The 22556-nt window shown below is 43.3% G+C and overlaps 1 protein-coding gene across 2 annotated transcripts; it reads right to left on the bottom strand.

The window, feature by feature from the left end:
• Window positions 1-397: 397 nt before the first annotated feature.
• Window positions 398-22503, bottom strand: arhgef16 (Rho guanine nucleotide exchange factor (GEF) 16). 2 transcript variants are annotated; one of them, XM_015337293.2, is made up of 15 exons: window positions 22239-22503; window positions 20215-20945; window positions 18446-18497; window positions 16965-17134; window positions 15281-15337; window positions 14265-14425; window positions 9635-9787; window positions 8865-8994; window positions 8052-8126; window positions 7048-7140; window positions 5948-6102; window positions 3968-4159; window positions 3398-3465; window positions 2553-2654; window positions 398-2024 (listed from the first exon to the last, which is right to left on the bottom strand). In XM_015337293.2, exons 2-15 carry the CDS (start codon window positions 20827-20829, stop codon window positions 1885-1887), a joined length of 2163 nt encoding a protein of 720 aa, XP_015192779.2. In that variant the 5' UTR covers window positions 20830-20945; window positions 22239-22503; the 3' UTR covers window positions 398-1884. The 2 variants fall into 2 exon arrangements, with proteins under 2 accessions (XP_015192779.2, XP_006642114.3); XM_006642051.3 differs by having other exon boundaries at window positions 20215-20905.
• Window positions 22504-22556: the final 53 nt, after the last annotated feature.

The raw sequence follows: 22556 nt of genomic DNA, 5'->3' as shown, positions 1-22556 counted from the left end.
GCATTACTGCTTACAAGCATTATATCATTAGAACAAGTAACGTGAGCAATTATGGTCTTTCTAACCCATATTAAGATTGTATTTGTTTGAATCCTAAAGCTGTATGGTTTAATGTTTATGATATATGTTTTCTATATCCATACCTGTATGTATCAGGTGAATAAATTAAACTTTTTGACAGCAGTGTTTTGGCAAAAAGCCTAGCTGTTTTCACCTTACAGTCCTGATTGTCTCTGAGTCGTAAGCTAACCCTTTGTGACTGACACAGGAAGGAGAAAGGATAGGCATGAGAAATACTTTGCCTGACAGGTCTTTCCACACAGCAATGCCCTATAACATGGAAGATGACCACCATCATCTTGTCAGAGCAGGCTCAAACAACAAAGTGCTCTTCTCCTGAATTTAGGCAACATTTATTCTGAACATATAAATTCATTTACCACATACTCTTCCTATTAACACATTTGTACAAATCACCCTTTGACCTACAATATATGCATGAAAAATATTCACACCCTTTCCCTTTTCCCTTATGTTGAATAAAATGGACAATGACAAAAAGAAATGAAAAAAGCAAGGCTTTCTCACAGCTGTAAAATTCTTCAAAAACCACAAACCTGATTTTTCTTTCCCTTTTGCCTTCTCAACCCTGTGTGCTTACTGGGTTTAGTTTTCCTGTGCAGATTTACAGATAAAAAAAAAAACATGCTATCTACATGAACCATCTAGCGAATATCACACAGTTTTATGGATTGACAAAATTTTTCTTCATCCTACACAAGTCTACTAATTATATAAAGTTGGAAATGCAGCAGTGACACCTTCAGGTAAAGGCTCAGAGGGCACCTGAGAACACATTCAGATTGCGTGCTGAGCACAGCAGTGCACATCAGGAAGCAGCCAGTGACAGTGATGCACATGATCCTGTATGAAGTCTGCTTCAGCATTACCAACATTTCCATTTGCACAGTAATACATTCAAGTCCTTGTGCACACTTCCAAGTCTCTGAATGTACTTTAATCAGCTAAATTATGTTATGGATGCGGTTATCAATTTTGCCATTAAAAATGTAACTAGTTCCCATCAGCCCTTTATGGCTTATCACTGCATTGATAAAATATGGGCACTGTGTGGAACACGTTTTGGTGCTGCTCAAGGCACTTTGCATGCACAATATTTGTCGTTATCCTAAATGACAGATTTGGCTATAAAGTATACACCAAAAATGTCATACACTTAAATGTAAATTTAATTCATTGTAACTATATTCAACACAAATCTCCCAGTTAATAGCACAGATTAAGTCTTTAAAAAACATGTAAAAAATCTGTTAAAGGTTTCTACTCCATCGATAACCATAAATACAGACGCATTTCACTTCCATTTTCCTCACTCTTTGGCCTCTTTGGCCGCAAAGCCTTTCCAGTGTGTGCAAGACCCTCACTTTCTGAACCCTGCTCGGGCAGTTCCTGGAAGGACATCAAAGCCAGATCTAAGAAAGTTCAGCAGTAAGAAACAGATTCTGAATATACAGTCCCCAGAAATCTATGCAGCTGCAATCCACCGAACTCTTTAGATCCATTATATGAAATGGGGAAAAAGGTGATTTGTCCCTGACCTTAGTGCTCCAGTGAAGACAATGCACAGTCAGTGCTGTTGCAGGTCTGTTATCATGCTGGTCTTCATGCCCATTATACTCCATGTGCTGGGAGGATAATGGAGGGGAATGTATTGGATCCGAAGGTATTGAACTAATCCGCAAGCCGGCAGGAGAAGGGCTGAGAGATTCTCCTGGACGTCGCAGTACGGGGGTTCGGGGTGGACGGAGGTCTGCGCTCTCCCCACAGAGCGGTGGGCGTGTCCAGGCGGCCGTGCTGCCGGTCTCACACGTTGGTCTCCTTGCGCAGCCTCTCCATGCGCCGCACGTTGCGCTCCACGGCCACCCGGTTGGTGATCTCGTTGGCGCAGCTGGCGGGGAACCAGCCATGCTCTCCGTCCCGGAGCCTCTCGCCATGGTACCAGCCTGCGATGGCAAAGAGAGGTCAACCACCTGCCCTCCGTGCCCCTCCCTTCTCCCAGCCCAGCGGTGCCCACTGTGCTCTCCCTCTCACTGGTCAGTCTCCTCTACCCCCAGCTCTCCAAATGTTAGTCACGACGTCACTGGACAGTTCAGGGGAGTTGGAATACAAGTATGCATGAAGGAACCTAGAAAGCCTAGTAGAGAGAGTCTACACCAGTGTACCCCTATTCATTTCTGGGTGCTTTTTATACATTAAATGTAAGCAATCTACTGTGTTACCATTAGGAAAAAGTGCATATTGGGTATGAATTTATATTTAAATCCCAGCACAGAATGTAACTTCTGTAGACTGACCTGCTGCTCAACAATGTCAAACTCCTGCAGGGGTCCTATCTAGCTTCATATGGCCACAGAGTTACAACAGGTGACCCCCCTCTCTTTCTTAAGCATGAAGTTTAAAATAAGTTGAACTAAACTGGACGCAAAGGTCCAGTCCTTCCTGTGTCACCCCCAGCGCCTCCTGTCCCTTACCCTCCTCCTTCTGCAGGACCAGGACCACGTCTGCCTGTTGCAGCCCCAGCTCGTCGGGCTCCTTCGGCATGTAGGCTTTGATCACCTCAAACTGGGGTAGCTCTGAAAGGCAACATGCAGGTTCACACCACCGGAATCCTACTCTCGTCCCCAGAACTACACCACAGAGCTTCAGCGTCCTCCTAACACTCACAGACACTACATTCTCTCCAGCACATGTTGTGTACTGGCCTGCACAGATGTATGTTGTTTCTGAAATACTGCACCCCCCTTAATTCTGCCACTGTCAGTCACTGCTGCATTCTTTCAAGGTAAATAATCAACATACACTTAATTCTCACCATTTTGAAACTGCTACACAGGAAATCCCAATATTAAGCAGAAATGCTGATATGGCTATAACCTACTTCATTCTACATATGTTATTGGGATAGTTATGGAAGACAATCATCAAACTCCAGTTCCCTTTCATTATAGACTGAATCCCCTCAGTCCTAACACTTTGACAATGCAAGAGATTCTCCACACTATCCTGTTTCTATGTGATGAATCAAGACACATGTCGATTCTCTTCATTCTAGCTGGGCTGATCCCAGAGAGGACATGAGGGACGCATTACCTTCTCTGCAGTAAAACATACCAAAACAAAAATAAACAACCTGGAAACATACATGGAAACACGGAAGATTATTTAAAAAAATCAAATTTGTCAGAACCTTTTGTGCTTTCCAGTTCAGTTTCAAGTTGCTATCCCTGTCCAGGAAAGGCAGGAGATAGTAAAGTGGGCTACATACAGTATATTCTTTTTGTACAAAATGGATTTCTGTAATTTGACCAAGCTGTACCTTCTTTATTAATGTTTTTAGCCTGCTTGTGTCTCCGCAGAGCTGTTACCCAGCGAGCCCGCTCGATCCTGACAAACAAAACAAGAAAACAAGAACAAGAACAGCCGGTTTGCATTTTATTGCGCTGGAGAGAAGGGAGGGATGAGACGTGACCACTAGAGGGAGCGCAAAACTTACTCACAACAGTACTTGAACCATTGCAAGGTTCAGTCAAGAGTTATGACTCAAAGAATCTCAACAGGAAGTAATGCACATGAAAATGCACGTGCCCCTTTTCAAAACACTGGTTATTCACACATTCATGTAACTGGGACTCGAACCCACCAGGAGTCTCACAGCTTACTGCCCACTACACTGTTTGGTCCCTGAAGATTACAATCAGGGGGAAAATTTATTATACTTCTACAGTTATAATATACCCGGAAACATGTTTTTCTAAGCCTGAAAATGAAAAGACTACAGCTGGGTGCTGTCTCTAAATAACACCGATGCAGGGTTAAAATCAGGGTGGTAATCCCGTCCTGACAAATTCCCGTTCACATTAGAATAATGGTGAGAGAGGTGACTGACTGGCTCTCCGTGACCAGGGCGATCTGCTCTGCACGTCCCTCGCTGTTCTTCTTCATCAGGACCTTCAGCGAGTACAGGGAGGAGCTGCCCGTGAGTTTTCCAGTGGGTGAGGGCTGGACCTCGCTCTTGTCCAGGATGTCCACCTCCACGTTCTCCACAGTGGCATAGTCCATCACCACATAGCTCTCCTCACTGCACCCAGACGGGCATGAAATTAACAGGACAGACAGTTAAAGAGACGGAGATTTACTTATTCTAGCAGCATCCTACTTCACCCCAGAGAAAAAGAGCAGAAGAGTCATCGTATCAGAATATCAGACGTTGACCACAATAACAACACATTTATGATTCATGCAAAAAAAATACAGGCAAACTGTCTGCAGTATAGTACATAAATTAACCCCTCTATGAATTAGGCAGACTGCCCACTGGGAAAAATCAATCTAATGCATATTAAGGTAGACAAGAAACAAGGAGGAAAAACCTATCACATAATAACTACATAACGTCATGATGCAGCCCTTGCCATAAGCAATTTGCAGATGATGTATATGTAAAGTATATAGAAAACAATGTATGAACATTAACAAGCTCTGAAAAATTCAAATGATTAGAAAGCATCTTGAAAAAATCCAAATTCAGCACACCTGGGGTGTCAATGGCATTAGCAGTATAACACTAACGGTATTTCCACCCTCACCTATTTGGAGGAAAACACCATGACTGAAACATGATAGAAGTTCATAGCAGCTGTAATGGGAGGCAAATGTTAGAAAGCTGTAATGGAAAAGGAAAGTCTAGTGCATGTATGTATGGTAGGAGCAGAGAAAGCAATCTCAGATTTCAGGGTGATAGCGCTGGACTGCTTTACCCCGGAGAGCACCAATAAAAGTGTGCTTCCTCTTTCATTTCAGCTCATCAAAAACCACAAAGACAATAATCTTTCCAGCACATCAGAATTAACCTGATGTACCCAAAAACAGACAGTGAAACCTTTTGGTATAATCTAGGACTCTCGGGCACAGAAGCTCTTAAATGGTTTCCTTCTGCCCAGGATTAAGAGGCTCTGTTCCCTCCCTGTCTACTTGCTATACTGGTCATGTTTGTGTCGCGCAGCTCGGAATGTGAGGTCATGACCTCTCGTAGCAGCCCTGGAATTCAAAATGAAGCTTGGATACAGCCTCCCAGTCCTACGCACTGGAAGAGAGTCTCATCAGAAGGGAGCTTCTTCAAAAACGAAATTCCAACAGTAGAAGACCATGACGACCAGATGAGACCAGGCTCACCTCCTACTTTTACTTGGTTGAGCATTATAAAAAAGTCTGAATTCCACCATTCTGAAAATCGATTAATACACTTAACTTTACGATATTCTGTAGAATAAGAAGTGCATAGATGCTTTGGAATACAAGATCATGTCAGAGTTCTTCAGTCATTTGTACTATTAAGTATAAAAATAGTTATGCAAAGTGTTGAGAGTTTTTGATTTTGAGGATAATCTTAATATTTAAATTAAAAAAGGAAACTGGATACATTTTTACTTTAGCATTCCCTCACACATTCTCAAAGGACCCAGTACAATAAAACAGTCACTAGCAACAACAATTCCTTTTTTTAATTAAATCTCACTAGCACCCAAACCAAATGAGACTCCTAGTTAGGTTACAAGCTCTTGCGTGGGAAAATGCAGAGGTGGTCACTATGGTATGTTTAATCTAATAGTGTTCTGAGCACAACAAGTATAAAACAAGTGTGAAAGACCAGGCTCTACTCAACTGGCCAATACCATTAAATCCATGCACTGCAGCATAAAATAAACTGCATTTTCTTAGATTGTAAACCGCAGCTCTGTAGGATGCCCTAGTGTTCTATACTAAAGACCAGTCCTGGACTTTGCCCTCTGGATGTAAAGGCAGCTATGCTGTATAGCACCTGCAGTGAGCAGAACTGCAGAAGGGAAACCGGGATGGGTGTACTGACCTCTTCTTCCTGGTGACGATAAGCACGTCATTGAAGAGGAACAGGTAGTAGCTCTTGTTGCTGAACGCCTTCCAGAAGATGCTGAGCTCTTCCGTGCAGACAGCCAGCTCCCCTCGCTTCAGTAGCCACCGAGAGGCCGAGATGAGGGGAAAAGGCTGAGGGACACAACAGGCTGGACATCATTTTGAAGCCCGAGCTGAGGACAGGATTCCACTTCCGTTTACCTCGCAACGTCTGGCGTATTCCTGACGTACTGATGGGGCAGTTAGGGACGCTTTTGGAGAATTATATAGAAATCTCAGCCATATGACATACAGAATGCCAATCTGTATTTATCAATTGGAACTGCACCAACACTACCACTTTGCACAAAGTCCTGAACTCAAAAACAATACACAGAAATACTGGGAAATATAAGCTAAGTATCCTGCAGTTTATGTACTACACCAGGGATGTCCATCCCTGTTCCTGGAGAGCTCCAATCCAGCTGGTGTTATGGGTCAGTCTTAAAACATTTGGTTTCATCACTGGAACATGGGATTTGAGCACTTATGTAATTTAGCGATGAGATGAAAAGACAATCCCCAATACCCTGATGTTTTCAAGGACCACACCTGGTCATTACAGATCTGAGTTCAACCAATTTATCTGCCAAATTGAGCAAAACGTGTTCCAAGTCTTTACGAGAAGATTTAAGCTTGACCTATAAAATCGGCTCTTCAGAACCACGGTACATGATGGTGTACATGATGTTCAGATCTACATGATACTGTTACTAGTGTTCCAGTAAAAAAATTGTGAGTCAGGATGAAACAATAATAAAAAAACAATAATATTGGTAGTATACAAAGTGGCCAAGATATTAGGAACCCTCAAGTCAAAAGTACTGACTCTTTTAATGGCAGGCAAAGTCTTCCTGGAGTGAGTTCAATTCTGCAACCTCATCCCAATCTTAGCTGAAAATGAACCTGCCAGAAAGATGGAATAGAAGTTCCAGCCATTCTTCAAATACCCTCAACTGATTATTTGGTGGGGCTTCCTAATACTGTGGCTATTAGAAGCATCAGCTCCAGGTCAGCACCTGGTCTTATAAAGAATACCTTTATCTTGCCAAACTCCATCTGTTTCTGGATGGTGTACATCTGCTCTGTCCTCTCCATTCTCCTGGCTCCATCATTGCACTGTTTTACCAGCTAAAAAACAGAGAGGCACTGCAGTCAGGACACGTCTCCACAACAGAGGTAAATATGGAGGAGAAACTGGACAGGCTGCTCTAAAAAGGCACCCTCTTAACTGAATAGAGCAATAGAGTGCATTTCTTGAGAATCGATTCTGGATTCTGGATCCTAATTTCCCTACGGGATTAATAAAGTATTATCTATCTATTTTGCCATGTATCTGATACAAAGTACATAAGTAGTTGAAGTTATAGAATGATCCTCAGAGGAAAAAATAATTGATTCCAGGCAACTGTGTGTGATACAAAAAAGCACATTTCCCTTTAACTCAGATGTTTACAGGACGCAGTGAACTGGACTCTGCCTCTCCATATGGGTTGAATTATGACTGGTATGTGCACCAAAGGAAATAAAGAAACGAGAGGCCTTGGCTGGAAATGCAGAGGAGGCAAACAAAAGAAAGCTAAGAGAATAATGCACTTTTACGGTTTTACTTTTCAAAGCGCATTTACAAAGGAATGAAATCAACTGTGTGACCCTTTTCACAGTGGACTAGCAGGTAGCTTGAAATAATAGAAAAACTATCCCATTAAAATGTTCTTGCTATACTTGTCAGTGCAGGGTGAACATTTCAGACTCGTGTGCGATAATGCAGATGTTCTAGTGGGAACAAGAGTAACACAATATAAATGTCTGGGATAAGGAACATGCAAAACCCTCCTCTGATACCCCTAAATATTACTCATCATCACACACAGATATAATTCCACTGTACAGTATATGACAGAACTTTTTAACACTGGGTATGATATACAGTATTTTATATCAATGAGACACTCCTAGGGTTCCTAGTATTTGCTCCATGATTACTTCATCACCATGTTAATCTCGATCTCAACAATCTCTGAATGAGAGGACTACAGTACCTTACTGATGGCCTTCAGGGCCCAGACTGCTGCGCTGTACTCCAGAGTATCAGGAGGGGTCTTCTGGCAGATGGTCTGGGGGGAGGAGAAAGCGGCACCTCTTTATTTGCAGTCAGCTGACTTTTCTAAAGTACTACAGATATCTCTTGCAGATCTGTTCACCTGACTTTCTTTGCAAATAAAAATGTATTTTTTCCTTTACATTTTATAAACAGTACATTTTAACATGAGATGTAATGGCTCATATTAGTATACATTGTCTTAAGGTTTTGGAAACACTACATTGCAAAGCCTGCTACAGTCAGGGGGCTCCACTGAAGTTCACTACGGGACAGAGCTCTTCTCTAGTTTCTTTAATAAAATTGTTGTTTCGATATGCGAATGAAAATACAAGTGTGGCAGACTTGTTTTCTTAACCCATCACAGCATTTCCCCTGTACTAAAAAGGAGGAATGATGACAAATGTATTTAATAACAAACAATAAACAAGAAGAATATAAATCTGCCAGCCAGGCTTCAAACTGCGATGTTTTGTGCAGAGGAAGGGAGCTGTGATAGACATGGGGTCATATTTATCAACTGTTCTCTGATTTGCTGTATTTCTGTCATTTAAAAAAAAAGGAATACCACTGTCCAAATATTCAGTAAAATGTTTTTAGAGGGTAAAAAGGGGGCCTAGTTCTGTGACACGATACAGCTTCTTTTTTATGCCGATTTCACCTGGGGGACATTGTGAACAGGTGTAACCCTAATACAATAGAGTATGTCTGATAAACATAACCAGCTCAGAAATAATTCAACGCAGTCTCTCACATCCATGAGCAGGGGCAGGCGGGTGACTCTCTGCATGGGCAGGATGAGGAAGGAGATCATGGGCAGGGCTCCGCAGTCCTCGCTGACCTCGATCTGCTTCAGGACCTCCTTGAAGGCACTGTTGCTCGAGCTGAGTGTCACACACACAGGCAGAAACCAGGGGATACAAGAGATGGATCATGAAAATGAGCCCTCCTTTAAAAAGCAATGGTATGTAACATGACGTTATTAAAATAATTCCATCTGTAGGACATACCTAACAAGGCTACAAAGAAAATAAGTTTTGCCCCTTGTTAAGTAACAGGGGCCATTGTATAATTATGCCACTGATTGAGAGCACGTTCTACTGTATAGGAACTGTAAAGAAGGAAGTCAATGATGTGTAAACTGTCTTGTTATAGTAGGTGTAGCTTCTTGTACAATGAAGCAGGGGAGCTCATATCATTAATTCCAAGAACGCTGCTGAAAATGTTCAAGACGAATATACTGTGAAATCAGAGTTTTTGCTTGCTGAAAGCTGAAAGCTGGAATCCTGATAGTTGTCATTTTTCAAAAAAGAATGAAAAGCCCAGGGCCAAATGTTTCCAGCTGATTTGCATTTTGCACACCAAATCTAGTAAATCTAGAAAAAAATAATCCTAGGATTGCAGCTCTGTTGGTTAACATCCAACTGTTTTATTTTGCAATGGCCTATCTAACATCAGATCAATGATTAATCGAACTGCAAGTTTCCTTTGATTCTTTTTAATTGCCCCCCCTATTCTGCTCACAGCAGCTTCTGCAGGGTCCTCTGCTGGTACATCTCATTGGAGCAGTAGATGATGTAAGGGTTGAAGTAGTTGGCGGCATGGTTCTGCACGATATCACTGATGTCTCTGATCACTGGGTTTTCCTTGTGTCGCTTTTCCAGGTCCTCAAAGAACCTGAAAATAAAACATGGGTTTAAGGCCGGAGGTTAATTTCTTCCTTGTCTATCACAAAACAGTGTACAGTCATGATCTGCAATATACAGAACACTTACTGCAAACTGCATTTGCTTTTAGCTATTGTAACCTGACATTGTAAAGCACTTTTATAATAATGCTCAGCATGAAGAGGTATGACAAAAATAGCACTTAAAAGTGTTAGAGAAATACATTCTCCAAAGCATTGATGTATTGCACTCCAGAGCTGACAGAGGGGCTTAGTTAGTTTTGTGTTTCTGTTAAGCTTGGGTAATAGACATAGAAATTCTCTCAGTTAGATGTTCATGAGGCACACGCCTTTCAGCCCTGAAAAACTACAAAAACAACTCAAACCCCAAAGCTAAAATAAAAGTATTCAACAGCAAGCAAGTTCTTCAGTGGTACATTTCTTTTATTGTCTTTGACTTACTTGCAAATAATAGGGCAGAATGATTGGAGCATCTACTAGGTGTTATGAATAAGGCATCACAGAAGACTGTTATAATCTATGTTGATAAACTTCACTCCTTTGAAAGCCAGTAGGTGAAAGAACAGATTCCCTGTGTCCACTGCAGACAACAGCAAAGACATCTGACAAGTGCAGAAGAGTTGCATTAATATAAACAGCTCCCTAGGGTCCAGGTTTTCAATCAACACAGACATTGTGCCAGACACATTTGCGTTCGTCTTAAGAAGAAATCAGCACAGCCAAACATCTGCTATTTGTGATGATTTGTGTCGGGGCTTGTATGAAGTTCCATGTAGTTTTTAAAAACTGCTTTTAAAATCACTGTCAATGTAAATTGAGTCACGAGGTTATCAATATGCACCTTACGTATTACTCAGCTACAGCTAAAGAGGAATAACTTCTCCTTCATCATAGACCTGAACTAACTTTATAGCTATGTCAAGCAGAAACAGCTTGACCCACCTGCGCCCAGTTTAAGTAGTAAAATCAATGGAAAGCTGTGTTCTACTGCCAATGAAGAAATCACTCCTCACCAGATTTAACCAGATAAATAGCAGCTACTGTAAATCCCAGCAGGTCAGACGCTTGACATTCTTCAGCTCTCAAAGGCCAAACTCTGTTTCTATTGAATTTGTACAAGTTTTTTTTCCCCCATTACTGTTAGGGGAGGATATAAGAGAAATTTTCCGATGCTGAACCTGTCAAACCATACCACTCTGCCAGCATTCCAAGCACACAGCAGGACAGGAGCACCCAGGAGCTGCGGTCACAGAGACAGTGTTACAACCAATTTACAACCAATTCTTCACCGAGGAATGAGACTGGCCACTGGCCAACCCGCAAATTAATTCACCTCTGTGTGATGGTCAGACACTCAGTGATACATAACAATCGACAGAGAGAAAGTCCCTACCCTGAGCACATACAGCTTGGGCCAAACCATAGACATAAAATATGTAACAGTGTTAATTAGCAAAAACAATTACTCCACCATTACGTCACAGTGCCTTGCAAAACCCTGCAGTACAACAAACAACTCAACGTACAGACCAATAACAAGACAATACATGTGGCTGGGAGTGTGTTGTTAATTTCCACTGTTGAGTGTTTATTCATATAGTTTAGCAATGTAACACATTTTATTGAATAAGCACTGCATGTCTAGAAAGAACAGGTTTAGATGCCTGAAGGTCTATAATCCCAGTGAAGACAATGGGTGAAGCCAGCCTTCAGACAACTGTAGCATCAGATTCAATGTGATCAATGCAGCTTCGCAAACATTAAACTCTATGCTTTGCATATGCTCTACTAAAAACACAGCTGGAAGCTGTAAAGCAGGTTCTGCCATAAACCCCAGTGGAATTTTTATAGGAGACAAAGAGTAATTCACTCCACTATAACTAAAGTATTGAACTTGAAACAACAAACAAGCAAAAAAGCATATTTGCTAGCTGTATCTGAGAAGTTTATTTTTTGCATCAAAAAGCATTTCCCCTTCACACACAAAAAAGCTGGGAAACTCTGAGCTAAGAAAGTTTAATTTGGAAGAAAATAATTAGATCAAAACTGGTGTATAGCTACTGCTAGATAGAAGTATATGTTAGACTGTTTAATGTACTTGCAACAGCAGTAAACTAACACCCAGACAGCTTAATTTTCTTTTTGTTTGAAGGAAAGGGTTTTTTTTCACCACTGGTAAACTGCTTTACTGTAATATGGTGTAGATTACTGCTGCAGTGTGATCCTGCTGGGTGTGTCCTGCCTTGTGAGACACCGCTTCAGAGAAATCAAAGACATCAGGTTCATTTCGACTGTATTCAGCCTGGAGTAACAGGCGGGGAACATGCTGAGCGCCTGGAAGGAAAGACAAGTGCCCTAAAGAAACCCAAGCAGGTCTGTGCAAGACTAAAAGACTAATTTAGTTTTCCTTACGTTACAAGCTAGTGAAGAACTGCGTCACAAAGTGTGGCACCTCCTACAGTGTGGGCAGACGTTTTGCAAGTGCAACATCTCACCCTGCAGTGAGAAGCACCCATACTGCTTCCTGTTTATGTAACTTTAAGTGCAAGAGTTTATTCTACCGAGTAGAAGAGAAAAGGATTTTGCTTAATCTGACTGTAATTGAATAAACCGTATATGAGGGATGGGTACAGCTACCCCTGCCAGGATTCAAACCCAGTCCCTCTGGGCTCTATCCCTAGACAGTGGTGAACTCAACTGTGCCACTGCCACTGGAGAATTCTACCCAGTCTAGGTTACAGGGGTGTGACAGCACTTTCTGTAACATGCACTGCTACATGTGTGTGCCTTTCAGCTCAAGGGAGCCTAACTCCTTCAGGAAAGAAGAAAGACTATCCTCTTTTGACCATAACACAATACTGTCCTCAGAACATCTAAAATAATCTGAGAAGGACACTCCTGTACCTAAATTGCCAAGTCTGAATTGTAATGTTTTGATTGCTGTAACTCTTTCCATTAGTCACTTTCCATTCCTGTGGCGACAAAAAGCGAACAGTTGTAAAACATAATCATTAACCATTACATTAATCTGGGGACTATGCTGCATAGATAACACCATTTTGCATTTCCCTACATTCCTTCCATTCAAAACTGAACATCTGTTCCCAGGTTTCCCCTCCTGCAACTATGCTAGATATGACTTCCTTTTTAGATATCACGCCAAAGGCAAGTGACAGCTTCCAAAGCTATTAAATTCTAGGCTTAAAAGTTTGTAACGCTTCATATACAACAGTTGACCTTCAACTTATGTGGAGGAAATCCAATTGCTGTACATTTTATCTGCAGTTTCAGGAGAGAGAGGGAAAAAAAAGCACACAAGATTCTAAACATAAATCAGACACCTTTGAAATAGTAACGTGCAGCGTTAATGTCTTTTTAAGTAGTTTACTTTCGAGCATGTTTCTTTTCAGCCAGAAGTGCCTATTGCATCAGACTGAACCAAGAAAACAGGCAGCTCTCCTATCGCCAGGAAAAGATCAAACAAGCAGGTACACGTACAGTACATCTGGGAGATAAGTAACCTCAGCCAGGTTCTGATAGCAAAGGAACAAGTTTCATAAGCTTGTTAAGACACAGCCTGCTATTCCTAAGACTAAGGAAGAAAAAGCAAGCATGAGTCAAATTACACTGGACAAAGACAGTAATCAGTTTAATCAACCTTAAATCTCTGTGTTCAACACATTTCCTGTGTTGTTAATGCCTCTGGGTGTAGGTAAACACATAACTGTGGTCATTTAAATTTGGAAAATAAGAAGATCAGCCTTCTGATTAGAAGAATCCTGACTCTAGTGATGTAATTATTTTGATCTAAGTATAATACCACTCAGTTTATCAAACTTTAACATTAAATTGTCATAACACTTCATGTATCACAATCCCTCTGGAGGTAACTTCTCTGATGACAAAATGCAACCGTTCGCTGTCACATTACTGTGCTCTATGCCTTCGACGATTTTCTCTAAACTTACAATGACTATTCCTGTGAAAGGTACTGTGAGTCAATTAATAAAACCTGCTGGATGAGTTCACTTCTGCTTTCAACTCTGCAAAAACCCCGCCTGTGGCATTTGGCTTAATGTGTAACATGATTGCCACACAAGTCACGCCAAAGCCTGGGCTGCTTCCACCAGAAGCCTCTCTTGACAGCTCATGTGTACACAGTTGTGCAATAGCCTAAATTCTGTCCCCATTGGCTGCAGTGGGAAACCTACACCAACCTGTCCAAGAGGAAAGAGCAGAGACGCCAGCCTGCTCCAGCTCTTTCCAGTTTTGACTGAAGCAGAAAAAAAAAATCCCAAACCACAAACCGGTTAGAGATACAATACCTTTGAATTAAAAGGTAAGCAAGGAGCAACATATGCCTTGCAGGGAAATGTACCCTGAAGCTTCTGTGTGAATGCTCGTGGGAGACACAAAACCTGCTACACAGACACCCTGCCCCTCCTGCCCCCTGGGCAAAGTGCTCACCGCTGGCTGACCGCCTGGATGTCAGAGATGTTGGAGAAGAGGTGATGGTGCTCAGTGCTGTTCATGGTCCGGCGCAGCTCCTTGCTCCCCTTGAACAGACGGACCAGGATGCCCAGACTGTGCAGGTAGGAGTATTCGGATGTGATGATCTCGAAGATGGCCTGGCGGATAACAGGATTCAGTAAATGCCACAAGAATTAAATCCGACTCCACAGGCGCATCCTGTGGAATTCATCGCATGAGTCCGATTTATTGAAATTAGCAGATGATAAACTATTGAAGGGCACCAGGCACAAAACAGAGAAGACACAAACACTGGTATTTTGTCTCCTGGCATTGTAAATGGCTCGACGCAGATGGCCATACAGCTGGTCATGCCGGTTGCTGATATTTATCCCAAAATCTAAATTCATGTGGAAAACTGGATAAGCCAGTTTTGATTTTGAGGGGAAGGAGCTCAGAGAAATAGATGAATCAGATAAAGCACAGGAAGCTTGAAGACCACAGGCACAGAGACAGAAAGGCAGGGTGGGCCTCACTGACATGACAAAAGTGAGCTCCAGCTGCAGCACATCTATAACGAGAACAGATAATCCAAAACGAATTCCACTAAAACACTTTTCTGGACTAAAAGGCTCCCAGTAAACATACCACAACCATCAGCTTTCAGATACCAATTAAACAACAGAGTAGCACGATGGCTTTTCTTATAAAGCAAGGCCTCGATGTTCTAAAAACCACTGTGCTTTTAGACCTATTATGTAAAACAGTACAAAGTCCTGTCAAGTCACACCTCCCTGGCAGATTTGCCTTACTAGGTATTTCCTGCTCAGGCATATAGAGAGCTCTGCTTTAGCAGAAACCAGTTGCTACAGGACTCAACACGTTTTGGTCTGGTGCTCCTCCACATTTCTTCACCCAAGAGCATGCTTTTCTTTACAGTTTAAAAACACACTTATGTTTTAAAAAGGTTGACTAATTTCAAACTCTTTTCTGACCATATTTCATCCTCTTACCTCTTGTCGTTTGCGCTCCTCTGCTGAGATCCTCTGAAGAATACCTTGTTCCTGCACCTAAAAGGAAGGCAGCATGGTGATCTCACTATTAACTCAGAGTATTGTACTGAAATGTGCATATTAAAACTGGGCATACAAAAATGAAGCATGAGTTAAGTGAAAGTGATATAAAGAGAAGTGTATTATCTGCTTAATGGCTATTTCCACAGTTCGATAAACTCAGAGGATGGTGTTGGTTGAGCAATTCATTACTTTACTAATATATGACACCAATTTGCCTGCTCATACAAACAGTGACACAAACATTTTATTGGCTTCCGAACCATTATTGAATCCCAGCTGATATTTTAACACTGTCTCACAGAGTGATGTTTTCAGTGCTTTTTCTTGTCATAATAAATGATCACATTGCTGATGATCACTGCACTTCCAAATTCAACTCTGAGCCCTTAGAAGAACAAGTATCATTTTCTCCCTCCAGTGTCATTTTTTCTAATTTCCCTAGGAGTCGATGATCAGGTTGGTCCAGTTTCTTTTTTCCCAGAGGACTGTAAATACACTGAGGTGTTCTGGCATGCATCTCCGTCTTTAGCTTGGGTAAGGTGCAGCTTCTTAAGACTGTCTCCGATTGCACAGTGCAGTGTGAACTGAAAAAGCTATAGTATTACAGCTTCTTGTTCAAACTAAACAAGCCCTCCTAGACCACCTGGTAAAGCTAACCATGTGACAACTGTGACAGAAAAGAGCACAACCCACTGTCCCCTGCAGTTCTGAGAGTAACCCCAAGCTTTGTAAATTCACGACATTCCAGGCAAACCGCATCAACAACTACAGTGTGTAAATTGAAAGAGGATCTCGGTATTAAAAATAAACAATAATTTATATACTGCAGAGGTAAAAAAGTACGGTCTTTCATTGACAGCTAAAATTTGCAATCCTATTCAGTCCTTCTATGCACAGTAGAAAGGAAATTACCACAAAATCAGACCTAGTGAAGGCTGCTGTATACAAGCCAGCAAAAGTCAGCTACCAAGTACTGGTACTGGAACTGTGTGTTACCCCAGTTTGAGAAAGATCGAATGCACAGACACACAAGTGGGATTAAGTTATATAAATGCACAAAGCTTATAAACTTGTGCTGTTCCGATTATTACTTTGCTTATAAAAACCCGGTATGCATAAAACAAAACAGTCTGTATAGCTCTATTAGCTGGGCTCTGTCGGGATGAAGTGACAATTACATTTACAAAAGAAGTGAAAAAATGATGAGGAATATCTGAAACAAAACTAGATCTACCAATCTGATAAAGATTCTCGAAGATTAAGCTGAAGCTGCAAATAAACCACCAACACAAGTCTTCTAGCTCTGTACTCGGCTCTCACTTATCCTGTATTGAACAGAAAAAAGCAATGAAACACTGCTCTCTTTCAGGGTTCTGTATCCCATGCCTTCTTACATCCACTGCACACTGGTTTTCAACTGAGCACATTAAAAACACTACTGGACCAAACAAGGCTCCGATAAATAACACAAGACTACATACAGTACAAATACTGCCATCACTAAGCCCCCAATTCTGTTGTGTAACAAACTCCAGAACCTGGAGACATGATGAAATATACTCTCTGTCCCCCCACACGGCACCACTGCTGCTCCGCAGGGAGGAGAGGAGCAGTCTCTCACCTGTGGCAGCTGGCTCCAGGTGACCTGCGCCGGCCGGTAGCTCTTCACCACGATGCCCTGGTCGGGCTCGGGGTGCTCCAGCTGCACGAAGTCGTCCAGCAGCTCGTCGTCGGTGTTCTGGTTGGTGGAGTGCAGGCCGCGCTCCCGGATCTCCTGGTACAGCCGAGGCTCTGCGGACAGCAGGCGGGTCAGGAAGGAGCAGAAAGCCTCCGAGACGGAGACCTCGTCCCCGCCGAAGTCCAGGGACAGCTGCAGGGAGCTGGTGGCCAGCGACAGACGCCGCCACGCCTCACCCATGGGCCCGCTGCCCCTGGTGTCCCGCGCCACGCGGGGGTGGAAAAGAACAACCCCCCCCTCTCCGTGTGATCACCAGCTCCCTGCCGCCTCGCGCAGGGAGGTGACACTCCACTGCAACATCTGACACCTCCCGTCCAGAACCAGTTTCTCATTCAAATCACCCAGTCAGTGATGGCAGGCAGGCTTAAAATATTCCATTGCCAAAGCAGTGCGAGCTCTGCAGCTACTGTATGGTGCCTCAGCTTAACAGCCAGACTGCTCAGCATGTATGATGATTCATTAGAGGAACACACATCGTGGTAAATATTCCATTTAGAAAATTCCTATTAATATATATATCTTCCTTTCACAAAGTCTGAAATCTCACTGTAATTCATAAATAGTTCTTTAAAATGAAGAATTCTGAGCTGCTCAAAGTCGTGGATTGCAGATGCACGTGCTCTCTAGTAACTGAGTTTTTAAAGTCCTCCCTGACATGCTTCAATCGTAATGTTAAAATCCAACAGGAAGCTGACTGGTCAGTGTTGATGTGCCTCTCATCATGACTGTGACATCATCATTGGTGTGAAAGTTCTACAGACAGGGTCTGCTTGGGGCGTGGCGAGCGGATTGGTCGTAAACTGAGTGATATCTGGTTTCTGACAGCCAATCAGAACCACTGAGGTGCTCAACCCTGGCCGTACACAGAACATCTGCAAGAGTCCAATTCACTAGATAGTGAAAAGGCGTCACACAGGCAAAGCAGAGCGATTTACTTGGTCAACTTCTCACTAACACAAAACCCAGTTTCAAAAATTAAACTCCAAGGCAACAGCTGTTCCACGATTTACTGTGAACTGGTACCCCTGTTCTAACTTCACTTCAAATTAACAGGAAAATAATCGCTGAAAGAACCCAAACTAGAAACATAGTAGCCCTTCAATTGTGGAACTCTTACTTGGTGTTCTTATTATGAAAGTGGAGTGTTTATGAGAAGAAGGAGATCTCCCTTTATACTCCAAAACTTTCACCAAATCATGGTAAAACCACAGAATACAGAAAATGGTTATGGAACCCTCAATTAGTACCAACATGTCAAACACCATTTGGTGTTTTACAAGTTAACTAAAGTTCTCTCATCTTTCCAAGGACAGCCCACCCGCATGATGCCCACACCCCACCCCTAAAACACAAGGGTCACGTACCATCTTTGAAAGAGCCGCTGTGCTTCGTGTTCCTCTTCCGTCCCAGGGTTCTCTGCATGAAAGACAGCAGCAGCACCAGTTTACCAGTCAGGTATACAAGAGGCTCCATGGCATGGCCACAGCCCAGCTATGAGTAAGTAGCATGCATTATGCCTCTTCTTTTTGGAGATGCATCCATTTTTTTAGGATGTGGAGTTTATTTCCACTTCCTAATCCCCCCACCCCCCCACCCCCTCTCAAAAAAACTAGCCGCTCTCTCAGTTTATAGAAGTGGGGATGTGAGAATAGTAAGCTTTAATCGGCATCAGAATAAAACAGGAAGGAAACCGTCCTGGAAATAAAGCATCATCACTGTATTCTCATTCTATTTAAAATTTTCGCCGTCTCCTCCTCCCATAGTAACAGTGACTTATTGCAAGCAAGAGGGAGAATACGAAGGCTGACTGAGAGGCTTGTGCTGCTTTTAGGGCTTCAAATTTTCAAAAACCACATCTTGGAGTTTTAACTGATGAAGCCAGGCATCTACTTTAATTCCTTTCCTTTGAAATACAGTATGTGCACACAGCAAAACACATTTAAGCACTTGGGAGCCCTGGAATAGGTCCTGACAGTAAGAATTACTCAAAAATGGCTTGAAATATTGTTAAGGACAAAAATGGCTTTCATTTGTATAATTCCAAGGGATTCAAACTTGTTCACACTGAGAAGACCCACTTCATTCATTTCTGAAGTGCTGAGCTCAACCAGGACATTTAAGATAGAGGGGCCGAGCATGTCGAAAGTGGAATATAGAAATATAACATTTCTTAACGTCAGATCCAGCTCTTACAGCACAGTGTCTAACCTCATGTGCCACAGCCTCTGATGGGATCCATGGGCCAGTGTCTCTCACTCCAGGGATGAACAAACAGGACTAGCTTAAAATGCCCAAGTCTTGCATTGCAACTGACAAAAACTAAGGACTAAAGAGTCACCAGTAACCTAACAGCAATGTTACACTGCTGAATTTCTTAATGTACAATTGCTTTATTTCTCCAAGCCATAACCTTTGCCTCCTTGCTCTCCCACACCACAACGCAAAATTGCGCAACGCAAAGCTCTTGTGATCGGAGTCCTCCAGCTAGCACAGTTTGGGTGACACACCAAGGCAGAGACTCTGACAAAAACAGAGGAGGACAGCACCTCCACATTCGCCTGCAAGGGGTTGCATCGTTCATGACCTGTTTCTACATGTGTCCATGACAAACTAGGAAATAAATACATCATTATGAGAAGGAATTCATACCCTAGGTCCTTATCAGCTCCTAAGAGGAGACAGTTTGCTCCACCTCTGCTACAAAATAGACCATCCAAGAGATACAAAACCCCATGAACGAGAGCTTTCTTTAGAAGGTGTCAGTCCTCTGTCCTGCACACAAGTACAGTCCTTTGTTTCTATATTTAAAACAACGCAGTGCTTTTACCCTGTGCACAGAAAGAAACATGCCACAACAGGCTGCAAGAAACCAGTTTTTTTTCCCGCAACTGTGATTTTTGGTTGTGGTTTGCTATGCCAGCTCACACAGCTATGGGGTATCCGCAAGCTCTCACTTTGTAGGTTCAGAGCAGTAGCAGCTTCAGAATACAGCTGCGGACGTTTCATGACAGGCTGGACTTGGCGGTGTAAAGAAATCTGATTAAAAAAAAAGGATTTTTCGTCCAACACACATTTTTTTTTTCTTGACAGGAAATACACACGCAGCAACGGGGAAACCATTCTCAGGCCTCACCTTGCGGCCAGGGCTTCGGCCGCTGCTTCGCGGGGGCTGGGAGACGGGCTCTTTCTCCTCCGAGACGGGCTTGAGGGCGGACAGCGTGGCGGGCAGCGGCAGGGCGCCGTTGTCCAGGCTCTTCACGGCGGCCCGGTACGACTGGTTCCGCCGGTTCCTCGCCAGCGTGCAGTCCTCCTCGTCACTCTCGTGGCCGTCCCAGGACACCTCCAGAGCCGGGGCAGAGGCCCGCTTGTCCTGCGCGGGCTCCAGGGGCACTGGCAGGGTGACGACGGTGGTGTGGTAGCGCACCTTGGTCCGGCTGGCCACGGCCAGGTTCTTGGGGATGATCTGCTGGGTGCCCAGCTTCAGGGCGGCCTTGCTTTCGGTGCTCAGAACAATCTGGGCCTTTGCCGCCTTCTCCTCCTGAGCAGAGGGGGCGCCGGTCACGTGGGGTTGTGGGGGAGAGCCCCGGGACTGGCTGACCCTCTTCACCAGAGGTCCGGATTGGCTGTCCAGCTGCAGATCGGAGGCGAACTGGTTCTCCAACAAGAGGGGAGCCTGATCTCCCACGAAGCCATCAGACCGGCGCTGAGACATCCCGCTGCTCGGCCCCTGCCCTGATTTTCTATACATCCTGCCAGACTCGGCACACGGCTTGCTGTACCTCTGGGTCTCTCAGCCAGAAGCGAACAATATACTGCTGGTCATACTGCGCGCAGAGACAAAAACACGCAGGTCAGGTCCCGTGTCTTTGGGGGGGAAAGATCAAATATGTGTAAGAGACACATTCTGGGCTGCATTCTGAACAGTGAAAGTTACCTGATATTAGGAACTGGGACAAAATAAAAACAAAAAGTCCTCTATTATAAAAAAAAACCTCAGAGGAACGAAGCCAAATACAGATAAACCAAGGAAAAGCACTCATTCCTTTCTGCTACATGACATATGCAAACATCCCGTTCCAAAGGGACTAAAAACTAAGAAGAATAGATAAAACGAGGGAGTACGCGTTTCAGAACACTGTATATTCTTTTTAAGCATCTAAAAAACGAGAGAGCACTAACAAAGTCGGATTTATTCAGCAGACTTTGCGCTCCCTTCGCATGACTATCTCGACACCGGCTGCCACGCGGGGGGTTTCCCAGTCATCGCGAGGAGCTCGTGATGGTTACTAACTCCCTCCCACTGACCTGGACACCGTCTGCTCCCCCGCACCCACCGGTGAATACCCCCCTCCTCTGTCCTGCTGAACAGGGACAGCAACAATCAGGAATAAAACCACACGCACAGACTGTGCAAGGAACCAGAAATACTAGTATTAAAACAAACGTTTTCGGGACAAGTGTCAGACATCATTTGACATCAGACCTAGAATCCAAGTTAGAAATCAAATGGTGATAAAATGATTAGAAACCAGTCCGATCTTTTCAGCTGCCCTATCAGGTATACTGTATGTAAATATACAAGTGTGCCCTGAACTTTGTACTGGTCTTGTTATGCCTTCGGTTTAATACCCGAGAAAAAAAATCAAGCCATTGTAATTAAATGGCAAATAGTATTTTAATTAAGAAATGACAGCAAAGAGAGAAATAAAAACAGACGATTGACATCACTAAAGACATGATCCCCTAGGTGTGTCCCCCCCGTGATCTTGGACACGGACGTCGAGTTTTTCCAGTCTGCTACACCTAGTGTAATCCCACCTTTCCCACTGTGCTACACGTCTTCACACGAGAGGAGAGCTTTCGCTTTTCCACGAACAAAAATATCCTGCAGATTGACTCCAGGTGAACCGCGTTAATTAACCATTCTCTCAGTCTTTACTTGCGTTAATCTTTCTGCAAAGCGGCGTATTTTTTTTCTCCGTAAATAAAACGCACTTTACTCTGCACGCCAATAACATCGGAAAACGACACCAGAAGTCACAAGTTTTTGTAGGGCAGAAAAAACCCCGAAACACACACAAACAAAAAAGATTTGATCTGTAAACTGTCAATCGTTTAACCGTCATTTGCAGTTTGTCGGATGTCGAGTTTATTTACCTTTTTTCTATGCAACTCGGTCCAGCGGGTCTCGCCTCCTTTTGCGATGCGTCCAAAAGTTTGTGTTTTCATTAAAAACAAGGCGAGTCGGCGCTGCTTTCGTGCCTCGCCAACTTCCCATCTGCTTCCCCGACTGTCCGTCAGACTGCTCCGGTGACGTCACTCCAGGTGTGCCTCGGCCGACCTGCCTACCTGTTACTGTAAATATTACCCCTAGCCAGTGTCCTGTCACAGAGTAAACAGTTTGCAAGCTAAAAGGGCGCAGCCTTGATTTTTGCAAGTGCACGCAAAGTATCTTATCTACTGGATCTCAGTAAG

Source organism: Lepisosteus oculatus, chromosome 25 (assembly GCF_040954835.1).
Source record: "Lepisosteus oculatus isolate fLepOcu1 chromosome 25, fLepOcu1.hap2, whole genome shotgun sequence".
Classification (NCBI taxonomy): domain Eukaryota; kingdom Metazoa; phylum Chordata; class Actinopteri; order Semionotiformes; family Lepisosteidae; genus Lepisosteus; species Lepisosteus oculatus.
The sequence above is the reverse complement of the archived record's forward strand: the minus strand, read 5'-3'. Positions and strand labels throughout refer to the sequence as shown.

What these genes read in the sequence shown, in the direction of transcription:
- arhgef16 (XM_015337293.2), bottom strand. Translation starts at nt 20,829, where the DNA reads ATGTATAGAAAATCAGGGCAGGGGCCGAGCAGCGGGATGTCTCAGCGC. An exon ending in GCCGAAGCCCTGGCCGCAAG is followed by an intron (nt 18,498 to 20,214) that starts GTGAGGCCTGAG and finishes TCTTTCATGCAG; the next exon opens with AGAACCCTGGGACGGAAGAG. An exon ending in GCCCTGGTCACGGAGAGCCA is followed by an intron (nt 3,466 to 3,967) that starts GTCAGTCACCTC and finishes TTTGTTTGTCAG; the next exon opens with GATCGAGCGGGCTCGCTGGG.